At 42.1% G+C, this 23,883-nt stretch overlaps 1 protein-coding gene across 3 annotated transcripts in view; it reads left to right on the plus strand.

The window, feature by feature from the left end:
- Window positions 1-23,883, plus strand: part of cep126 (centrosomal protein 126) — a 133,327-nt gene that overhangs the window by 35,734 nt on the left and 73,710 nt on the right. For 2 of the 3 annotated variants that reach the window (XM_068034069.1, XM_068034070.1), the window contains exons 3-5: window positions 3,814-3,965; window positions 12,744-12,855; window positions 19,960-20,167. In XM_068034069.1, coding sequence (XP_067890170.1) covers window positions 3,814-3,965; window positions 12,744-12,855; window positions 19,960-20,167 — 472 coding nt within the window. Of the gene's footprint in view, window positions 1-834; window positions 899-3,813; window positions 3,966-12,743; window positions 12,856-19,959; window positions 20,168-23,883 lie in introns of those variants that run through there. The other variant, XM_068034072.1, reaches the window with a different exon arrangement.

A 23,883-nucleotide genomic window follows, 5' to 3' on the forward strand; every position in this document is an offset into this window, starting at 1 on the left:
CCACTGCACCACTATGCCACCCTCGCGGCTATTAACTATAGTAAAATAAGCTAGTCTGTTGATTTCATTTTTACTTACTAAAATGTTAATCCGTCTACCTTTTCAGAAAAGCAGAGAAGCACACATGGAGGCATCTGCGGAGTAACCAGTTTATATAGCAAGCTGTTTCATTATTACAACCTTGAGGGCATTCTATCATATGAATAGTTTTTGGTAGTAAAGGAAAACTTTAGGGACATGTCATTACTTAAGGGAGTGAATGCTAAACAGGAGAGTATATGTAGAGCAGAATCAAAATTCATAACACTAATGTACAATTGGGCTGGGCAGGAAAGCTAATATTAAACTGCTCAGAATTTCATATTTGTTTGTTCATATTTGGCTCAGCTTTCATGCTGAAGATCTGTGCATAGAAATTAGCCAACATTTTCAATATACCTATGATAACTACCCAGTAATATGGAAAATTGCCCATGGATGTCCTAGCCACAGAAAAAATTGCATAAATCTAATCTAGTCAATTATCCCCTTCTCAGCCTCTTCCAAATCAGCTTTAACATGGTAGAAGCTGTCATCAATACTGGCATCAAGCAGCACCAAGACTGCTGAGCATTTCCAGCACTTTCTCTTTTTAGTAAAGCACCAAGACTGTAATTATTTGCTCACCTATGCTAAGTTTGTTTTCTGCCACAGCCATTCAGGTCCCAACCTCATCAGTGTCTTGATTGGTGAGCTGAATGCCAGAGGAAATATGCAAGTAGCTGCCATTGATATCACAGTATTTGATCTTGGCACCAAGGAGGCCAAAGAAAACTGAAGTTAATTGGGTTCAAATGGAAAAGTCTCTAATGGTTGGAATCATGTGTGATGTAAAAGAAGATGGTTGTGTTAGTTGGAGGTCAGTCATCAAAACTTAGAATATCACTGCAGGCCTTCCTAAGGAATGCATTCTCGGCCTGACCATCTTCAGCTGCATCGTTGCTGACCTACTGTCCATCATAGTGTCAAGAGTGGTACTGTTTGCTGACTATTCCACAAGTTCAGTTCCATTCACAACTCCACTGATAATGGAGCACCCCATGCCAGCCTACAGCAGGACCTAGATAACATGCAGGCTTAGGATGACAGATAACAGATAGTGTTCATGCCACATAAGTGACAGTTAATGACCATATTGAATAAAAGAAAGCCAAGTGATCTCCCCTTGTCCTTCAATGGCAGCACTTTTGCTAAATCCCCCACCATAAACATTTTAGGAGTTACTGTTGACCAGAAGCTAAACAAGCTGTGGCTTGAAGAGCAAGACAGATGCTGTGTGCTCTGTGACAAATTACTCCCCCAACCTTGTTAAAACTTATCCATCATCTACAGGGCCTAAGCTAGGAGTGTCATGGAATATTTATCACTTGCCTGGATGGGTGCAGCTGCAACAACATGAAAGCAGCTAGACCACATCCAGGATAGAGTAGTTTGCTTGACTAATGTCCCTACCACTGGATTTTTCACTCCTTCCACTACTGATGTACTGTGTTGCAGTATGTACAATATACAGGATGCTCTGCATCAACTTATGAAGGTTACTTTCAACAGCACCTCCTTTCATAGAAACCTCTGCCACAGAAATAGGACAAGAGCAATAAGAGGCTGCATTCTATTATGTCGACTGGGATTCCAGCAGTGGGCCAGAAGGCAGAGGGAGACCCTGCCTTGGCCCTCCATCAGACCCCTGAAGCTATTTCACGGCGGGTAGTTAATTGGCTGCCCGCTGTCCCTTTTAAGGGATGAGCTCCCATCTCCAGAGCTGCCGGCCAATTGGAAGGCCATTGGGAGTGGTGGCAACTGCCAGTACTACTGGAGACCCTACAGTCCTGAAGACTGTAGAAGACAAATAAGTGGGTCGGGTTCGCCGGGGCCAGTAAGGCAGGTCCCAGCGACAGAATTGGTGGGGGAGGTTGGTGAGGGTTGGGGTGTGTCCTCCCCACCCTGGACAAAATGGTAGGGGGCCCGGGCGAGGTCGGAAACTGCACTCCTGCCATTTTGTTTGCCCCCCTCCCCGCCTCTATGCCCACCTCCAAGGGCAGAACAAAATTCTTCCCAATGTCATGGAAACACCATTAAATCCAAGCAAGCAAGCAACATCCTGATTTGGGCACATATTGCCATTCCTTCAGGGTTGCTCTGTCAATATCCTGAAATTTTGTACCTAAGACCTATTGTGAGAGCACCACAAGGCCTGCAGCCTTTCAAGGAGAAAGTTCACCACCAGCTTCTCGACAAATAGGATGGATAATGTATGCAGCCTTGCCTTAATCTCAAAACAAAAAAAATTGTGAAAAACTATTTCCATTGGTTGGTGAGGAGATAACAACTAGAAGCCATAAGCATAAGGAACTGACAGTTTCCCAAGAAGACATGTGCACGGAGGTGCAGTCTCATTGATGTGGGATGGAACTGAAGATGGCCAGAAAAATTAAATCACGATGTGTTTTATGTTAATTTTATTTAGTTTAAATAATAAACTCTGTTTGTTATGTACAGGAAAGCAGGTTCTCTCTGTTGCTGGAGTTCATCTTTTATTTTATACTTGATTTTTATGAAACAATTTATTGAACAATATTTGTGTTTTTATGTTACTCTATCTCCTACTATTACCTTGTTTGCATTATTGACAAAAAATTAAAATTAATTCCCCTGTCCCCGGGCGCTCTCTCTCTCTCTCTCTCTCTCTCACAGCAGTGAGAGGCTATAAAGAGAGCCTGAAAAATTGAGGCTTTTTCCACTGGAATAGAGAATGTTATAGGAGGATCTAATAATGATTTTCAAAATTATGAAACTTTTTGAGATGGTAGCCATGGAAAATTGTTTCCACAGGATGACAAATCAGTAACAATGTAGGATCCTGATTTGTATATTTAAGCCGCCATTCTCTTGAAGCAGGTGAATGTGCATCAGGTGGGTCTTGGGCATCCATTGGATGACCAAGATGCCCTCTGGATTTTAAACTGCCAGCGTCCATTTTTCAGGTGAGAATTAAACAGCTAACAGAAAATCATTCCCGTAGATTTATTCCTTTCTTGTATTTGAACCATAGTGCCAAAATTTGTTTTTACAAAATATGAAGTTGGGGTAGAAATTGCTGTCATCAATTCATTTAAAGCCAGTTAATACATCTGCAAAATAGAGTAAGAGGAATTTGGTACAAGTATGTGAAGGCTGCATGATATTGCTGGTGATAATGTATATTCTTTTTAGATTATGGTGTGAAAAACAAGGAAGATTTTTATTTACTTTGAGCTTATAACATTTCCTTGTTGCCTCATGGCATGTTGTTCTCACTGTAGCTCTAGTTGTGAAGAAAAGTAAATGGTGAACAGTATTTTCACTAGTTGGTGAAATTCCTTCTTAAATGCTTTAAAAGTTGAATATGTAGAATGATTTCACAAAGCTGTTATAGATTTGAGGGATTTGGGTAAGCCACAACATGACATATAGTTAAACTAATTATTGCGCATCCATTTAAGCCTTCATTCACTGATAACTCCCAACATATTTGCTATGTTGGATAATGCCGTAAGTGCTTTGATGATCTTGTATTTTTTTACTAATATGCATTAGGGATATTGAGTTGTTGGGTGATTGAGATGCTGTAAATTAGAAAAAACAACTTGTTGAACTTTGACCTGAAGAATTACAACAATTCTAGATTTTTTTTTTCCTGGTTTCTAGGACATATTATGATATTTAAATAAAAGTTTGGAAGTTCTCTATAAATTATTGCTGTGCCATCTACGCAGAATTTTGTGTTGCTTACAGAGCCCTTGAGGAGAAATGCAGAGAAGATGAGGAAAAAGAACAAAAGTTTAGGGAGGAGGTGCTTCAAGAAAGAAAACTGAAGCAACAGGACGCAACTGAGAGATTTCAGCGAGCCCATCTCCCACCATCACAGCGCAGGCGAAACAGAATTGGTTGGAAATACATTTTATTAACTAAACCTTATGGCTGAGAGTGGGGCAGTGAATCCATAGTCTCTTCTATTTACCTCTATAATATTTGGATTCATAAGTTTAAGTGATGTCGTTGATGATCAAGCTATATACAAATTAACTGTTCAGTGGTTAGGGTTTCAGCGACATTGCATATTGGCAGACAAAAGGCAACGTAGGCCATGCCTAAGTCCTCAACACTGTTGCTACCCGTGTCCCGCTGAAATTTGAAATGATAAAAGCCACAGCAGGCTGTATAACAGGAATTCCTGTCTGCAATATACTGCAGCTGAAATTACTTCACCTAGCCGCAGCATCACTTGGGTAGCATTGGTGCTGAAGTGAGGTGAAATGAGATTTGCAAATTAGAGGGAAGAAAAAGAATGATGGGAGAAGAAGCAAAAGAACTGGAGCAGTTCTTTTTATAGGTGGAAAGAAGGAAGAATCATTAGCAATGCTTTGAGAGGGAGAAAGGAAAAAGCTGGGAGTGATATCTTGGGATTAGAATTATAGAATGGTTACAGCACAGAAGGAGGCCATTTAGTCTGTTGTGTCCATGCCAGCTCTTTGCCAGAGCAAAATAGCTAGTCCCACTCCACAGCCCTTTTTCAATAGTCCTGCAATTTTTTTTTCTCTTCAGGTGCTTATCCATTTCCCTTTTGTAAGCCATGATTGGATCAGCCTCCACCACACTCTCAGGCAGTGAATTCCAGATCCTAATCATTCGCTGCATTTAAAAAAAAGTTTTTCCTCATGTTTCTGTTGGTTCTTTTGTCATTCATCTCATATCAGTGTCCTCTGGTGCTTGACCCTTCTACCAATGGGAACAGTTTCTATCTATTCTGTCTAGACTGCTCATAATTTTGAACACCACAATCAAATCTCTTCCCAACCTTCTCTAAGGAGAACAACCCCAGTTTCTCCAATCTATCCTCGTAACTGAAGTACCTCATCCCTGGAACCATTCATGCAAATCTTTTCTGCATCCTCTCTAAAGTGTTCACATCCTTCCTAAAGTGTGGTGCCCAGAATTGGACGCAATATTCCAGTTGAGGCAGAACCAGTGTTTTATAAAGGTTCATCATAACTTCCTTGCTTTTGTAATCTATGCCACTATTTATAAAACCAAAGATCCCCTATGTCTTTTTTAAGCACCTTCTCAATCTGCCCTGCCACTTTCACTGAAATGTGCACAGATACCCCAAGGTCTCTCAGTTCATGCAGTTCCTTTAGAATTGCGCCTTTTATTTTATATTGCCTCTTTTCACTCTTCTCTGCATTAAATTTCACCTGCCATGTGTCTGCCCATTCAACAAACCTTTCAATGTCCTCTTGAAGTCTATCACTGCCCTCCTCACAGTTAAGGAGAAAGGAGCTTTCCAACATTACCTGAGGGGTTTGGGTGCAAGGGGAAGCACCAGTGTGGGGCGGAAGAGTGACAACTTGAATCAGAAAGGACCTGGTGGTAGAAAGGGTACTTGCTTAAATTGGGTTGAAGTAGAAGAATATATTTATAATTTCAGTGTTAATTCTTACCTAGCGTCATTAATTTTCATTTATTGCCACTGAATTTTATTTGCCATCTCCCAGCCCATCTGTGACTATTTGCAACTCTTTCCCCCACCAGTTAACCATATATCCTAGAATACCTGAGGATGAGTGAAATCATTTAAATTTTTTGATTTCTACTTCTGTTTAAAACTATATTTTACTATTTGTTTAATAACTGTGTTGTTCCACAAAAACTGACTTCTGTTATCAGAAAAGCATCATGCCTTGCAATTTCTTTTGCAAATGCTTCAAAAACTGCCCATTTTTGAGCAACAAATCACTGAATCGTTCACTTACTGCATTCAAATGGGAGTATGGCAAAGATTGTTTCATTCAGTAATGATGTCAATGTCCTATAGTATCTTGTATTTCCTCTCACACAAACTCAAAAATGAATAAAGAGCCAACTATAATGCTAATAAAGGACGCTGGATTATTTTAATCCAAGACACATGTTTCCCAACAGGTGGAGCCATAGTAACAAATTTGTATCTTCTGCCGCATTGCAAAAGCAACACAGAAATATTCAGTCCAATGGTGTTTATCTTCCACAGGAATTGAAGTTCTAGGACATGATTTTCCTTCTGAGAGTGGGCATCAGAAGTTGGGACCATTTCTGGGCCCAAACACGCCCTCGGGGGAAGCAGTCATCACCGCCAGATTTTAATGGAGGTGCCCCCTTAATTAGCTTGGAGACAGGATTGGCGGCCAATTAGCAACCTCGGGGGTGGAAATGGAGGCAGGACTGTGCAAGTGTTGGCCTGATTTAAGCAGACCACCACCATTACTGTGGCTGCTGTTCCACTGCTTTGCCTCCCGTCTTGAACATCATTGAATCTTTGAGTAATATAATGTCACAGAAGAGGCAGAGGCCTGGTATCTGGGACAGAGCAGCCCCACGATTCGCCAATGCGGACCTGAAGATCCTACTCGAGGCCGTAAGGGAGAGGAGGGAGGTCCTCTTCCCGGAGGATGGCAGGAGCAGACCACCCACCTGACTAAGCAGACCTGGATAGAGATAGCTGACAGAGTCAGTGGAAGGAGTGTGGTGTGCAGAATTTGGATCCAGTGTCAGAAGAGGTTCAATGACCTGATACGCTCTGACAAGGTGAGTGCAACACCCAACCCTCAAGACAGACCTATAAGTATTCACCCTCAAGCAGACACATCAGCTGAGGAGCTTGAGATCGCATGCTGCTCTTGAACGTGGGAGGAGTAATGGCCAGGACACTTATTGACCCCTCAGAATGGCTCAGAGCCACAGTGTTAGTGTTGCCAGCACTGAAACATGTAGCTTCTAATGTGTGGGAGAAATGGCATTGGCCATAGAGGCCAGCAGCGCCTTACCATGCTCTCTTTTGTCCTTGCAGGAGAAACAGGCCCATAATGCCTGCGAGAGGGCACAGAAGGTAAGAGGAGTTCCCTACCTTCATATTATCACCGCCATGGAGGAGGGAGCCATGAACATTGTGAGGGTCATGGACAAATAGCAAGTTGGGCAAGGCATCGGGGATAGAAATGGTGATTAGAGAGTGCAGTGCCCTCGTTCAGGAGGTGCATTGCACTCCACCTCGTCTGCCAGCAGACCAAAGACTGAATAGCATTAGGAAGACTCAGCACATGCAGAAGCTTCTGCTCTCCAAGGCTAGTTCTCATAATCTCTTCTTGTGTCTTCCACAGGTCCAGACGTCGAAGCACTTAGCCCACCTCCTTCACCATCACTGGGCCAAGCGCAGCAACAGCAGAGCTCCAAAGAGATACCATCACACCTCGCAAACGCACCCTCCACCAGCGCAAATACAGTCACCTCGGTGGATCCTCACACACGGTTAGATATGGTGGCACTGGGTGATGAGTACAATGCTAGTGTACAGAAGGAGCTCGAGGCTGAGGCAGCTGTGGGCAGTCCTGCTCGGAGGATGAAGGACAGGCACAGACCTACTCAGCTGGGCACAGATGCAGGGCCTCAGGAGTCCCAGGAAAGGAAGCTCCATCTACACCAACAGCAACAGATATATTCTCACATATAAGAGTTCCCTGAGGCAGTGCGGGGTCATGGGCAGAGAATGGAGGAGTCCATCTCATGTGCACCACCATGGCGCAGAGCTTTGAGAGCATAAGCCCCTCCATTGAGAGAGTAGCCAACCTCATGGCGAGCCATATGCAGCAGTACTTGGATTGCATGCAGATACTGCGCACTGACGTTCACAGGATGCATGCCGCACTATGTAGCCTTGACCATTCAGCGGCGCTGATGGCACAGGGATGTCTGGAGAGAATGTCAGTTGCGTCTCAGCTGGTGCTTCTCTCCAGCAGTCTAGCACCATCTAAGTTTGAAGCAGTCACCAAGGAGGATGAGGGTACCACCCCTCAAGGGGTATATCATCATCATTGGCCTCCTTAACCTCTCTGATGGCGGGAGCATCTGTGGAGCAGGGACCAGTGATGGAAGCTGCCCCTGCACAGCTGCAGGTGCAGCAGACCCTGGAGGTTCTCCTATTGGCACCTTCACGACAAGAACGACTGTCATATGCATCTCAGTCGCAGGCAGAGACAAGTGAGTTGGCTGCCTCCACCTCCTTCGAGGCCAGAAGGAGAGCAGAGACCACTGCATCAGGCAGAGCACGGGTCACTGGGATGTCATTTACCTGCAACTGTGCACTGATTTCCTTTATGGGCACCATATTAACTATGATACATGAAGCCAGATGTGTGACCCTCATTTTATTAATGGCGGGACAAGAAAAAAGATATAAAGCATTGAAGGTGAGCAAGGGTGACTGTACCGTGATGGTGAAACCTCTGGGCAGATGTGCTTCCTTCATTGGCAGTAAGAGTTTAGATCTTCCAGGCTGCAACTTTAATGGAAGTATTGGCACAGACAGAGTGAGTTCCATACCATGCCGTTTCTCCTGGGACAGAGGAACTCAGCAGAAACATTCCTGGATCAGATATCCCTGACGTTGATGGCATCCTGATGAGACTCTCAAGCCCACGCTGGGCCCAGCCAACTCCCTGTGCAGCTGGGGCACTTTGATTTTTCTTCATCTTCCCTCTCCACCTCCTCTTTTTCTTCCTCATCCATATCCTGCTCCTCCTCTTTCTCTGATGAGCTATGTCCTTCCAGGGCCTCACCCTCTTCAAGGTCCACACCTCTCTGGAGGGCCATGTTATGGAGCAACAGCAGACTGCCACAATAACTGAGACCCTTGCAGGAGTGTATTTCAAGATACCATCCAATTGGCCCAGGCACTGGAACCGCATCTTCAGAAGCCCGATTCCTGTTCAATTGTTGTCCTAGTGAGAAGATGGCTTTAGTTATAGTGCCTCTGTCTCAGGCTCTTGTAGAGGGGTGAGTAGCCATCTTGTCACCTTGTCCCTTAGAAGCCATCCACAGCTTTTGGAGGGTGGAGTGAAGAGCTGCTGAAGAGCCTGGACTGGCGGAGGATGAGGGAGTCATGGCAGCTGCCAGGAAAGCAAGCTCACATACGGAGGAAGCTTTTGTTGTGGTCGCAGACCAGCTCAACGTTGAGGGAGTGGAAGCCATTCCTGTTGATGAATCTCAATGGCCAGTAACTGGGTGCCTTAATGGCCACATGGGTGCAGGCAATGGTGCCCTGCACCTGGGGCAATCCAGCAAAGGAGGTGAAACCCACTGTCCTCTATGCCTGCGAGGCCATGTCTGTCTGGAATTGAATGTACTGTCCAGCTCTCACAAATAGGGCATCTGTGAGATTCAGTGGTGTGCAGCCATTTGTGAAATGCCACCAACGTCGCACCTGATCCTTAGAAGGAGCCAGAGGCGAAGAAATTCAAGACCACAGTGACTTTGAGGGCTACCGGCAGGGCATGGGAAGCAGTGCTGTGAGTTGTGAGGTCTTTGGCAATGAGGGCACAGATCTCTTTGACCATCTGACTGGAGAGCCGGAGTCTCCTGTGGTACTGGTTCCCGATCATTTTAAATACTTATATCAAACCACCCCTTTATCCCATCTGTTCTAGAAGAATTATCTTTAATTAGTTCTTTGTATTTGTATTTCCTCATACCAGGCAGTATAGTAGTGAAACTACGCTATACCCTCTCTGTTACCTAACATCCTTCCTATACATTGGAGCCAATAATTGCACACAATATTCCAACTGTAATCTTATGAAAGTTTTATTTTGATTCATCATAATTTTTCAATTGTTATATGCTATGCTCTTTCCATAAAGCTTAATATTCCATTGGCTTTCTTTACGGCCTTTTGCATAATGTGCCACATTTAAGGTTTTGTAAAACTGAACCTTCAAATCTCTCTGCTCTTCTATTATGAGCAAACTTCCCCATTCAAAGTATACTTTTTTTTTTACAAAAGTGTACTACTTCACATTTATAGGCGTTCAATTGCATCTGCTACTTTTTTGACCATTCTACAACAACCTACAATATATATATTTATATATATAGCACCTCCTAAAGTAGTTAAGTATCCCATGAGCATTATCAAACAACATTTGACCATCTTATATCTCCTTAGAGCTTCCATTTGGTTCTTAGAGTTAATTTACTATGCCACATACTTTAGTATCAGCTACAAATTTGGAAACCACTACCCCTATCTCCATATCCAAATCATTGATGTACACAATAAACAGAAACAATCACAGAACACAACGCTGTGTGATGCTACTACTCACTTCTAATCACTTTTAGAAACTGCCCTTAACTCGCTTTTTTTCTTGCCACCCAGTTTTTAATCCGCTATCCGCTCCTATTCCATACCTCATAATTTTCTCCAAAAGTCTACTATTTGGTATCTTGTAAAAGGCTTGGTGAAAGTCCACGTCCACTGCATTCCCCCACGCCCCTCCACAATACATCAAATCGGCAACCTCCTCAAAGAGCTCTATCAGGTTTGTTGAGCACAATCTTTCTTTCTGAACCCGATCTAGGGAAAAAAATCTGTAATTTTTCTCTGTAACTGAAATCTCTAATGTTCAAAATAAGGTTTTAAACAAAGTTGAGAAAATACTTATTTCAAAACACATTATTAAATTGATCAGTGAAACTGTTTTGTGTTTAATATCTTTTATTAACAGTTTTACATGAAGGCCTTAAGCTCTCCCAAAAGCCTGGGCTTGCACTTAATATTAAGAGCAGTGGCTTTGTAAGCTGAAGGCAGATCCTAAAGCCTAAGTATTTCCAGCATGCATAATTTCTCAGGATACATTTGAGTTAGTAAAATAATAAAATGCTTCTTCCTCAATCTCCAGCAATTTCAATTCTTGTTTTTGAAAAATTATTTAAAAATAGGAAGAGGTTAAATTTTAAAATGATTATTCAAATGAAATTTAAATTGTGTGTTTTTATAAACAACAGTGTGGGCTGAATTTTACCGGGCCCCGACGTTGGGGGTTGTGGCGGGGAGGCCTGGAAAATGCCTCCGCGAGAGGCTAGCCATGGGCCTCAACGCTGTGAAGGCCCCGCCCCATATTATTGGCGGTGGAGAGGCCTCGTGGCACCCCCTCCCAACTGCTCGGCGATGGGAGCAGGATCTAAATATTTAAACTAAAGTAAATTACTGAATTAATAACCTACCAGCTCCCGTCAGCCATCCTGTTGCGATATTCAGGTAGTTTGCCGGGTCTCCCATGCCTTCGGATCTTCGTTCGGAGATCCAAGGCAGAACACTGGTTGGGAGTGGGGAGCAGTTTTCAGGGTGGGAGGGGAATGGGGAAAACTATTGTGATTGGTGGGAAGGGGTTGAAGGTAAAAGGTAATAAATTTTTGGGGGGAAGGTCGGGATTGCAAGATGTTTTTTTGGGGGGTGGAGAGAGCAATTATTACATTTTTTAGTCATTGGAGGGGGTGGGAGAGGGGCTTGATTTTTTAATTAAATTTTTAACTTTAATTTTCTCTTGTATATCACTTCAAAAATTCAAATGCAATGGAAGAGCTTGAAGCCCTTTAAAAATGGCACCGGCACCTGCCCAGTGGTGCCGGGTGCCGTTGCCAGGGATGAATCACCCGCCCCCTCCATGAAATCGGGGCCCTGGCCATGGAAATGAGCCACCGCGTATAATATTGCGGTGGCTCCGTGGAGTAAATCCTATGCATGTGCGCTGCCATATTTTACGGTTGCCACCGATTGCGGCGGTGACAATATAAAATGCAGCCCTATGTTTCAGTGAGATAAAGAAAATCATGACGCAGTACTGATTATACCCCTGTTGTAGCATTTATGTTTGAAGTCTAAATACTCTGTAAACTCAAATATTGTATTAATATGACAGAGAAAATGCCCAGTGTCTTTCCTCAACCCAATGCAACTATTGTTTTAAATAAATTAGTTTAATTTTGAAAGCGTACAAAATGCCTCAATTTCTCACCTGTGTTTTATTGATAGAAAATGTAAACATTTTAATCACTGAAACCTCTGAGACGGAGAGATAGACAGGCATAGAAACCAATTGCAACATCAAATCTAATATTTGCAGAGATCTTTTAGAAATTACAAATCAGTGTTGCCAGACCTGGGATGCCTTCAACGCCCCATCCCAACAAATGCTGCTTCTAAATGCCTCATCCTTCCCTCACTGCTGATGGATAACATGATTCCATTCCCCAGTTCTGCAAACCCCAGGTTCCCCTTGCACAGTGATGCTGGATCATAGGGCTACCTCCGCATGCTGCCAAACTCCCGAACTCCATTCCAGTTTTTCCAAAGCCCAGGACCAGCCGGCAGTGCTATCAAAGCCTAGACAGTGCCCTGTGTTACAAAGGCCTAGAGCCAACCCCTGAAATACTAAGGTTCAGAATTGCCCACAATGCTACCAAAGCACAAGTACTGTTAAATATCAGTTATCAAGCTCCAACTGGTACATCTTGCATACTGTCATACTGTAAATTTGTAGTGTTAAAACTGGTAAGAAATAAAAATAACATGCATATAGGTAAAGGAATATATGCTTAAAATAATGGTCAATAATTTACAGTTTTCACAAAATAATGGGCAGAGTTGTGGAAGTCAATCCTCAGACCAGTAAAAATTCATGAATACTATATAATAAAAATGACATTTGACTTATTCAGCCATTTTAAATCCATATCCCTGGCATTATTATTAAGCACACATCCTCCAATTCACAATGAGCATGCCTGTAATAATTATATTTATGAAACCTAAATTAAAGGTCTAATGGTTCATTTTTTTCTGACTTGTTGAGGCCATAGAAGTCAGGCCACTCAATTAGAGGAAGTTCTGGAACAGATTCAAAGTTCATCTTGTGTGCCAGCATCTCCGTCATCTGCTGTTGCAAAATCCACAGTCACCGAAGGGTAAGAAGATGAGTGTTCCCCAACAAATAGAATGTATCTTGCAAATTTTTGAAATATCAAAAGGCATAAATTATATAAACACAAACAAATTGTTTAATTTAAACTGTGACTACAGAATGTGATTATAAAATTGTTAAGCCTCAACCAAGATTAAGAAAAGTTTTTTATTACTCTTCTTCCCTACAGATGGTAGATGTGTAACGGAGCCCCATCCAAAACAATCGGTGGCATGAAAATTAACCCCTTTAAAAAGTTATTTGATCATTATCTAGTTTATTATGGAACTGAAGGTTATAAGGACAAATAGATATGTTTATATTCCTGTATTCGGTGGACCTTAATGATAGCTGTACAGCTTTCTTTAAATATAGTGTTCAGTAGTTGTCAATTAAATTTTCAGATGTTCCTTTAATAATATAAGTATAATCTGGATACTGAATAGAAAGAGGCTATTTTGCCCAAATGTCTGTGCCGCTGTTTTCTTTCTCTATGAGCCACCAAGTCTAATCCCACTCTCTTGCTTTCACCCCATAGCCTTTAGTTTTCCTCTTTTTCAAGTAACTATTCCCTTTTAAAAATATTGACTTTAATTCTGTCATATCTTTCCTGATAAACATCACTCATGTGTACAACATGGAGGTGGGGGTAAAAGATACTGGTTTAGTTGGTTTTTTCAAGTGTCTCCTGACATTGGAGAGCATATGCAGAGCAATCGCCAACATCATCAGTGCATCCGAACACTTGCCAGTTGCCAGTATAAATCCACGCACGCACGCGCTGACGCACCATGTAATGACATTACACATAATGGCATCCGATTGTTATTGTTATGACATAACTATGCACAGAGCGGGCAAGAGGCCAACCGAGGGCAGGGGTGGGGGGGTTGGAGAAGCAGCAAGGCGGGGGGAAGAGGCGAGGCAGGGAAGAAGTGGTGAGCAGTCGGGAGTGGGAGAGAACGGTGGGATAGAGTGGCAAGCAGTCAGGAGCAATGGGAGGGAACAGCGAGAAGATAGGCACGGGAGGGAGCAGGGAAGAGAAAGCAACAATTGAGGCAGCGATCATGGTGGAAGCGGCAAAGTGAAAGCAGCAATTGAGGCAGCGATCACTGGAGGGAGTAGGGTACTGTTGGGGGTGATGGAGGTGGCAATTGCGGCCATTAAGGGATGAGGGGGGTTTGGGGTCAATTCACTCTTCTTGTGTCAAATTGAGCAGCGCCTCCTTTATTACTGGCAGCTGCCTGAGACATCACAGACAGTGACATTTCAGTCGATGAGGCTGCGTTTGCTGACAATGCAACTACTAGGTGGTGCACAACCACATGCGCAAATGCAGCCTTTTCTATACATATGAATATACATGAATGGTCACAAGATGCCGCTGTTACACTCCTCCCTGCTTAATGAAAATCTTACAATGCAACTGGTCTAGATGTGAAATTTGAGAATAATTGTGTCTTCTGACAATTATAGTGTATAACTGTTTCATTTGTCTTTTTTTTTCAATACACATAACACCTCAACAGTATGTTCCGATTTCCACACAACCTTAATAGATTTTTTTGTTTTCCTTTATTCACAAATAAAACTTAATCACTGGTTTCCTATTCCTAAGAGGATACCTTCTTTCCTGACCCAAACTTTCAGAACTTGTCGAAAAACCTTGACCCATCTTAGTCTGATGAGACGTTTTCTCCAACAAAGGCTGATTTTGACCTTGATCTACAATAGAAATTTCCACTTCATCAGACATGTCTGTCTGACTTAAACTTGGTCTGAACTCTGACTTTTACACTAGTTTCTGGCACGAGGTGTGTTGGTACTTGACTCGTATCCGAACCATCTGATTCATTAGGCCCATTTGATTCTTTCCAACTCCCTTTTTCGTGACCCTCTGAAGGTCAAACATGATCTCTATGTACAAACCTTAACTTTCTACTATCAAACATCTTGACCAAATATGTGCAAGGGCAGTGTATTTCCATGACTCTTCCCGGTAGCCACTTCAACTACTTGTGATTTTGATTCTTCACTCGAATCCACTGGTTCACCTTCAGACTTCTTTCTCTCACTCTACTCTTATTATAACTATCTTGATTGTTTCTCTTCTACCGACTGCTGAAGCCACATTTAGTACAATGAAAACCTCATTCTGGGCTGTCTTCTAAGAAACAATTCAGCTGGCATTCTGCCAGTAGTAGTGTGAGGGGTGTTTCCATAGGTAAACAGAAAGTTTGCCAGTCTGTGATCCAGTGAAAACTGACAATTCTTCAGATTTATATCGTGCATTTGCTTGATAAAAGCACAGTTAACAGTTTGCACTGTGCACTCCACTGCTCTGTTGAAATCAGGATGATACGGTGAAACTCTAGTGTGTTTTACACAGTTCATTCTCATGAATTGTGCAAACTCTTCTGAACAAAATTGAAGTCAGTTGTCGGACACAATTTCCTCTGGGAACCCATAAGCAGCAGGCAAACAATGCAAAATATCTAGAGTTTTTCTAGTTGTTGTTTGATTCTTCGGAAACCGCCCCACCCACTTTGGCTGTCTATCACAATGAATAGCTGTTGCCCTTCTAATTCTGCGAAATCTATGTACAGCCTCTGCCACACTAGCTAAGTACTTCCATGGCTGCAAAGGTACCAATGGCAGCTTCTTTTCTACTGTTTGAAATGCACTATAGTGTTTCATTGTGTTTTCAATGTCCTTATCTAACCCTGGCCACCAAAAATAGCTCCTCACTAGGCTCTTTGACAAACACATTCCTAAGTATTGATCATGAAGATCACATAGCAACTGTGATCTGTACTTTCCAGGGATTACAACACTGGCTCTCCACATGACACAACCTTTATCAACTGACAATTCATTCCTACACATAAAAAATGACCTGATTTCTGAATCCAGTATTAGTTTTGGCCACCCATTTGCAATATAATTGTACACCCTTCCCAATACGGGGTCCCTATGTGTTGTTCTATCAATGTCAACCGCTATGACTGGCAACTCATCTATGTATGAAAAGATAAATACATCTTCCCTTTTGGGCTCTACCTCTGATGGAGACAGTAATCAAGACATCACATTGGCATTACAATGATCTTCCGATTGTTTGTATTTAATGTCGTACTTATGAGTGGACAAAATCAAAACCCATCTCTGCTTTCAGACTGCAGCTAAAGTGGTTACTGGAGACTGGATTCAGAATAGTCAGCGGCTTATAGTCAATTACAATCGTGAAACTACGACTAGACACGTACTTATGAAATTTTCTTACTCCGCAAATCAAGGACAATGCTTCACATTCTATCTGAGCATAATTTCGTTCACTGGCACTGAGCGTGCGAGAGGCAAATGCAATCAGTCGCTCCTCACCACTATCTGATACATGAGAGATCACAGCACCTACTCCAAATGGAGAGACATCACAAGCTAGCTTAATCTCTTTGGGCGCATCGTAATGTACCCTCTACAAGTTGACTTTTACACAATTTGAATGCCTTGTCACACTCCTTCATCCAATTCCACGGAACACCCTTCCTCAAGAGTTCATTCAATGGATACAATAATGTTGCCAATTTTGGTATGAATTTACTGTAGTAATTCACAAGGCCCAAAAAAAGATCTGAGCTCAGAGATGTTCTGAGGGTGTGGCGCATTTCTAATTGCTTGAACCTTACTCTTGGTAGGATGTAACCCGTCCTTGTCTACCTTGTGAACCAAGTACTCTGCAGAGTTTTGAAACATTTCACATTTGCGTGCCTTCACCCAAACTCCATGCTTTTCAAAACATTGGAGCACCTTTTTCAGTCTGTCATTATGGGTCTGCTTATTTGGAGCTGAAATAAGTATGTCATCCAAATAGCACACTACTCCCTCCATTCCTCGCAAAATTTGGTTCATCGCCCCTTAGAAAATTCTGGGGGTTGAAGAAACACCAAATGGCAGCTTATGCAACTGAAATACACCCATGTGTGTATTGATAATCAACTATGACTTAGACTCTAACTCAAGTTGCAGATAGGCATTTGTCAGATCTAACTTCAAAATAATTTGGCTTCCTGTCAACATTGTGAACAGATCCTCCATGTTTGGCAAAGTATTGGGTGGATTACCCTCTAGTACCTGGTTTACAGTTACCGTATAATCACCACATACTCTTACATCTGCCTTTGTTACTACCACTATGGGAGTAGCCCAATTACTCTGCTCTACCTTAAAGATAATGTTCTCAGGCTCAAGTCTTTTCAGTTCTTGCTCTACCTTCACTCTTAGAGTGTAGGGTACTGGACACAACCTGCAATGAACTGGCCTTGCATTCGTCTGAACTCGTACATTAGCCTTGTACCCTTGAATCGATTTTCCGGTTTCACTGAACACCTTAGGGTACTCATTGACCACATTGTCTTGTAAAGTGAATTTCGCTTTAATGTGACAAAGCTCACTCCAATTTAACTTAAGTGCTTCTAATCAGTTTCTGCCAAACTAGGCTGGTTTTTCACCTTTCACAACAATGATGGGCAATTTTGCACATTGCTCCTTGTATGTGACCAGAACTGGCACACTTCCAATTATGGGAATTTTCTCTCCTCCATAACTGAATAACTCTACTCGTGATTTTTCCAGCTGATGTTGACTCAACTTTTCACGATACAGCAACTCAGAAATCGCACTGATTCACCTGTGCCAACCTCTATGTTTACTGGAGCTCCATCCAATGCTATTTGGACCACAATGCCCTGCGAATTTCTACTGGACGTCCTTGTGCTTCTGACTGTATGGATCTCAAGCGACCCCTCATCAACCTGCTGCTGTTCGACAACCGTTTGCAGCAACTGAAGTCTTCCGCCAGTGTTTTCTCCATCAACCTTCTTGTGAAATGCCTTGGCAAGATGACCCTTCTTCTTGTAGCTGTAGCACTCTGCCTTCATAAATGGACAATTCTGTGCCCAATGTTGACCTAAGCACCATTAACAGGACTCTTATGCAACACTGCTACTCTCCTGATGGCCTCCTCCCATTCTCTTACTAGTAACACCCGTATAACTGCTACCAGCTGCTGTCGTCGGGACCTTCTGCTTACTCATCTGCAGCTTATTTACTTCAGCAGATGACTGATGGGTGTTAACACTCACTTCTCTTGAGGCACGTTCAACCATATCCATAGTGCCTTTTGACAAGCTATGTCAAAAGTCAACTTTGGCAATGTAATCAACTTACTGCGAATGCGCTCACTTTTTAAGCCTCAAATAAATCTGTCATACAACACTGTCTCTTGAAATTCTCCAAAATTACAATGAACTGACAGCTTTATCAAAGCAACAATAAACTCCCCAGTGTCCTCGTTGGGCAGCTGATTCCTTGCTCCAAAACAATAGCTTTCTGCAATCTCCAAAGGCTTGGAATTTTAGTGCTGCTCAAGCTTAATCAACATGCCCTTTAGTGGTATGTCTTTTGGCTTTGCTGGGGCGAGCAAATTCTTGAATGTCTTACACACTTCTGGGCTCGCTTCAGTCAAAAATATTGCCCTTTTCCCTTCCCAATCTGCCTGGTTGACAGCTGGATTATCAGGATCTTCCAGGATACTGTTACCAGTGAAAAACATATCTAACTGCTCCACATACGAACTGAAAGACTCTCTGTTGCGGCTGTACTCCCCCGTCGCCCAATAATTCCCATAGGTGCCGCCATCTTGGAAGGTTAGTCCACCCATATGCACAACCCAATTTTTAGACTGGATTTTAAGCCTTTTTCTCAAACAAAGGACACTCGCTTGGTTAGCTAGAAACTCCTTCAACACAAAATTTTTCAGCTAGGCAATCCGCAATCCCATCCTCGTTGCCAAACTCATTTCCTGACAAATATCACGTGTGTACAACATGGATTTGGCGGTAAAGAGACTGGTATAATTTGTTTTTTCTTATATGCATGAATACACATGAATGGTCACAAGATGGCGCTATTACAAATTCAATAATGCCTTGTGGCAGAGAATTCAATATTCCAACTACCCTCTATGTAAAGACAAGGAGATAGATTTTTACTTGCATCACTGGGCGGAAACAGAGAAGTAGCACCCTTAAATGGTGGGAAGTGACATATTGTCGTGTTCAACCTCCTGATCTGGCCAACACCAAATTCGGAATTGTCTACTCTGAGTGGTCAGAGCACCTGCCTGAGTCATGATTCCTTTGATGTGCATAAAACCTCTGTTGCTATATAGGACCGTACAGGACGGGGTATGCACTGTGCACAATCTGCACAGTATCAGCTTGTAGTCCAGCTGAAGAGGAGCCTTGCAGGCAACTTGTATTTTATTTTTGTGGGGGTGGGAGGAGTATGAGTGCACTTCCAGCCACCACATACACAACCTGGGCCACTACTATCCCAGGTTTCTACCTTCCAGCCTGGAAGCTGATGAGGCCACACAATATTGTGGTGCCCTGGAACTGGCAGGCTTTTCTGGGACATTCATTTTATGCCAGAAGCCTGATAACAAGGCCCATTTCTTAAAATAGACTAGACCTCCTTTTGAAATTATTGGACAGCCTGTAGCCACAGTCAAAATCTACCCCAATTGTTGTTGCCTTCCTTTTAATGTAGTTTGTGATCATATTAAATTTGTTGCATCTCGTTACTATCTAGCGGAGCAGTCGAAACAATCTTTCCTGTGTTGCGGTCTTGGAAATTTTTTTTAAAAGAATATTTGCAGTGTTATGTTAGAATAATTTTCTGCTATCCCTCTACTACACACCTATAATTCTATTCGATCTCTCATTGTGTACGTGTGGTCTTCAGTTGAAGTAGGGGATAATTAGATTAGGGTGTGCAAATGGAAATTCAGTTCTCACTTTAGAGTTATTTAGTCTGGACCCAAAAATCTGCATTTGTTTTAACAAGTTAGGAATGTGTCAAAACAATATTTGGAGGGATGTACCTTTTGCTTATATTCATTTCCACTAATGTTTCACCATGGAATACTTTTGCCATATATGTTTAACTAAATTTTGACTATAGTATTGTGAACAAGGCAACTCTTTCACATAGTGTAGAAAAACTTCAGTCAATATTACAAATAATTTCTTTGGAATTGCATTCTTAGGAACACTGATCTATTTCTGAATCCATCAACTCATGGAAAGAGTGGAAATGGTTCCCGCTATCAAAAACAACTTTCAGCAGCTAAGGCTTACGCGAAGCTTATGCAAAAAAAGAGTGGGGCAAATTTGAAAAACAGCCGGTTACGCTTTCAGCAGGAATTGGAGGAGATGCAACGTCTCCTGGGAGAGCAGCAACTGAATAGTTTACAGGTACTGTAGAAGTTATAGCAACCTTTCTAACATTTGTTAGAGGTTTCTTTAGTAAGCTTTCTTACATGCATAAAGAACGACAGAAAACTAAACTTAGTATGTTCCAGAATAAATGCTATTTTATACAAACCAACAAAATAATTAAGCTTTTGTTTAATATGCACTTTAATTATCTTTTGGCATTTGTTTAGAATATAAAGAAGATTTAGATATTAATAGATTTATTGTTTTGATGTATATCATTTGATATGGAGAAAGAAGTGGCTATGACATCTACTGTAGATAAGGATCAAGTGGTCAAGGGAAAGGAGAGAATACCAAATATCAAAGGGAATGTAAAGCTAAACAAGCCAAGAAAAAAATAAAGAACACCATTAAATGCCTTGGAGTAAAATGCTGGTGTTGGGAGGGATCTGTCTAACAGCAGAAAATTACAATGCTATCGGGATTATAAGAACATTACTCGCTCCAGTAAATGGGAGTGAAGATCCTCACAAAGGGGTATAAAAGATAACCAGAAGGCTGGAGGATCAGATGTATCAGTCAGGAAAATTTGGCCTATAAACAAATCATAAACAAATCATAAATGTTGCATCCTATTCAGCCTTTATCTCTGCCCAGTCCCAGTCCCTGTCCATCTCTGACTGTACCTGGATGTCATCTTGATATGTATCCTGGCCTTGAAAAAGGCAGATAAAATTCATTAATTCTGTACTTAATTCTGAGTGTACAGAGTTGATGTGAAATCTCTGGAGAAAGGATACAGAATGGGTAGACTTGGAGAAAGAGATAGACTTTCTATAGAATACAAAACAAAGGTACTACAAGGAAATTATAAGAGCATTGTAATTTTTCAATCTCTTACACACAATGCTTCTTTTCGAATAAAACTCCATGGCAGTGAAATTTGTCTCTTTAGCGTCTATTTTTTCGGTGCTTCGTTTGCCATTGCGCTCCCATAATGGCATCTGCAGAGCACGCACACTTCTGGTGGAAGCTGCGCCCAAGCTATTTTGGTGCAGCCATTAGTGCGCACGCAGGGAGTATCTGCTAGAAGTATGCAGAGTCGGCAGAACATGATGTCAATCAGCTTGTAACACTTATTTGACTCCAGTGCTGCAATTTTAGAGCTCAACAATTCAGCTACTGCCGTCTCTTAACCTTGCACAGCTGAACCCCCCCCCCCCCCCCCCGCCGTTTAGCAGCAGGAATGATCCCCCACCAATGCTATTTAAAGGATCATCAACTACTTTCAAGTTAGTTGCAGATTGATTTCTACTGACTGCTGCTGTAAAATTAGACGTGTTTGGTGGTTTCCAGAATTCTTTAAAGTTATTGAAGTCTACAGAATGTGGTGTGGCATGTGCCGAAGGACTTTGTTCTGACTTCAAGAATTCTACACAAACCACTTGCTCCTAGACATGGATGCAGTAGTATGCATTCCGCTTGGATTACAGCATGACGTAGAATGAGCAGAGACAACGCAGAGCAGGACAAGCCATTGGAAGAGGAAGGCAGAGAAGGGCTCTCAGCATGAAGCCATATGCTCCCAGGGTATTCAGGGAGCAATTCTCCGACCTGAACCTCAGCGAGGGACAGTCGATCAGACATCTCTGCTTCAGTAAGGACGTCCTCAATGAAATCTGTCACCTGCTGCAGCCACAACTGCAACTTCAAAGCAGGGCTGTAAATGTGGCTATGGACATGAACTTTTCTGTGTCTGGCTCATTTCAGGCTGGAGCAGGCAATATTTGCAGTACCTTCTAGTTTGCTGTCCACTGTTGCATAAGGGAGGTCACTGAGGCTCTGTGTTCGAAGAGAACGGAACACATTTCATTCTCTCTTGCCAGAGAGAAGCAGGCGATGCAAACACGCAACTTCATGAGGTTTGGAGGTTTCTCCATTGTGCAGGGACCATTGACTGCATGGAAGTTGCTTTGCAGGCATTGCATATTAACCCTGTGATATACCAGAACCAAAAGGGATTCCACTCCTTCAACATCTAGCTGGTATGTGACCATATGCAGTGTATCATGCAGGTCAATGTGTGATATCATGGTGACAGTCTTGATGCCTTAATTTTTCAACAGTCTGCTGTAGCAGCTGCAATTGAACCACCATGACAAATCGGAGTCACTGTTGGGTGACGAGGATTATCCATTGACAACATCAGGAATAGTAGGAGGGAGGGCATCAGATTTCTGAGGCATTGGGACCAGTTCTGGAGCAGGTGGTACCTGTACAAGCTGGATGGGCTACACCTTAACATGACTGGAACTAATATCCTCGCAGGGAGATTTGCTAGTGCTGTTGGGAACCTGAGGGGTAGCTCAAATTTGAAGGAAGTAAAGCTGGTAACAGGAGGTAGAAAAGTAGCAAGCGACATTGGAAAGTAGGTGAAGCAAAGGCAAGCATCAACTAGGTTTAGAATGCAGAATAATATCAAGAAGACAAGATTAAGGGCATGCTACCTGAATGCATGCAGCATTTGCAACAAGGTATGTGATTTAAAGGCACAAATAGAGCTAAATGGCTATGATTTAATTGCCATTTATGGAAATGTGGCTGCAGGGTGACCAAGACTGGGAACTGAATATTCAAGGATATTTGACATTTAGGAAGGACAGGCAAAAAGAAAAAGGAGGTGGTGGTGTGCTGATAGTAAAGGATGGAATCAGTACATTAGCAAGGGAGGACCTTAGATCAGAAGAACAATTGTGGAATCTCTTTGGGTGAAGCTAAGAAACAGCAGGGCCAGCAAACATTGATAGGAGTTGTTTATAGGCCAACAAACAGTAGTGGTCTTGTTGGTATGGTATTAATCAGGAGATTAGAGAAGCATGTAGCATGGGTAATACAGTAATTATGAGTGACTTCAATCTGCACATGGACTGAGTAAACCTAATGAGCACTAATGCTGTGGAGGATGAGTTTCTGGAATGCTAGAGCAGTATGTTGAAGAACCGACTAGAGAACAGGCTATTTTAGATTTAGTATTATGTAATGAGAAAGGACTAATTAATAATCTTGTTGTAAAAGAACCTTTAGTGATGAGTGACCATAATATGATAGAATTTTACATCATGTTTGAAAGTGAGGTAGTTCAATCTGGAGGCAGAGTGTTAAATTTGAACAAAGGAAATTATGAAGATATGAGGGGCAAATTGGCTGAGGTGGATTGGGAATATACATTAAAAGGTATGACGGTGCATACACAATGGATAGTCTTCAAAGAATTATTACATAGTTAGCACCAACTGTACATTCCTTCAAGGCACAAAAACCCCAAAAGTAAAGGCAGTCAACAAAGGAAGTTAAGATTAAAAGGCCTATAAAGTTGCCAGAAATAGTAGTAAATCTGAGGATTGGGAGGATTTTAGAATATAGTAAAGGAGGACAAAGAAACTGATAAAGAGCGGGAGAATAGAATATGAATGTAAACTAGCAAAAAACATAAAAACGGACTGTAAAAGCTTCTATAAATACGTACAAAGGAAACGTTTGGCTAAGGCAAATGTGGGTCCAGTACAGGCAGAGTCAGGAGAATTTATAATGGGGAATAGAGAAATGGCAGAGAAGCTAAATGATTATATTGTGTCTGACTCCACTGAGGAAGATACAAGAAATCTCCCAGAATTAGAGAATGAGGAATTGAAGGAAATTAGTATTAGTAAGAAAGTTGTATTGGAGAAATTAATGGGGTTGAAGGTTGATAA

This window comes from Heterodontus francisci, chromosome 6 (assembly GCF_036365525.1).
Source record: "Heterodontus francisci isolate sHetFra1 chromosome 6, sHetFra1.hap1, whole genome shotgun sequence".
Classification (NCBI taxonomy): domain Eukaryota; kingdom Metazoa; phylum Chordata; class Chondrichthyes; order Heterodontiformes; family Heterodontidae; genus Heterodontus; species Heterodontus francisci.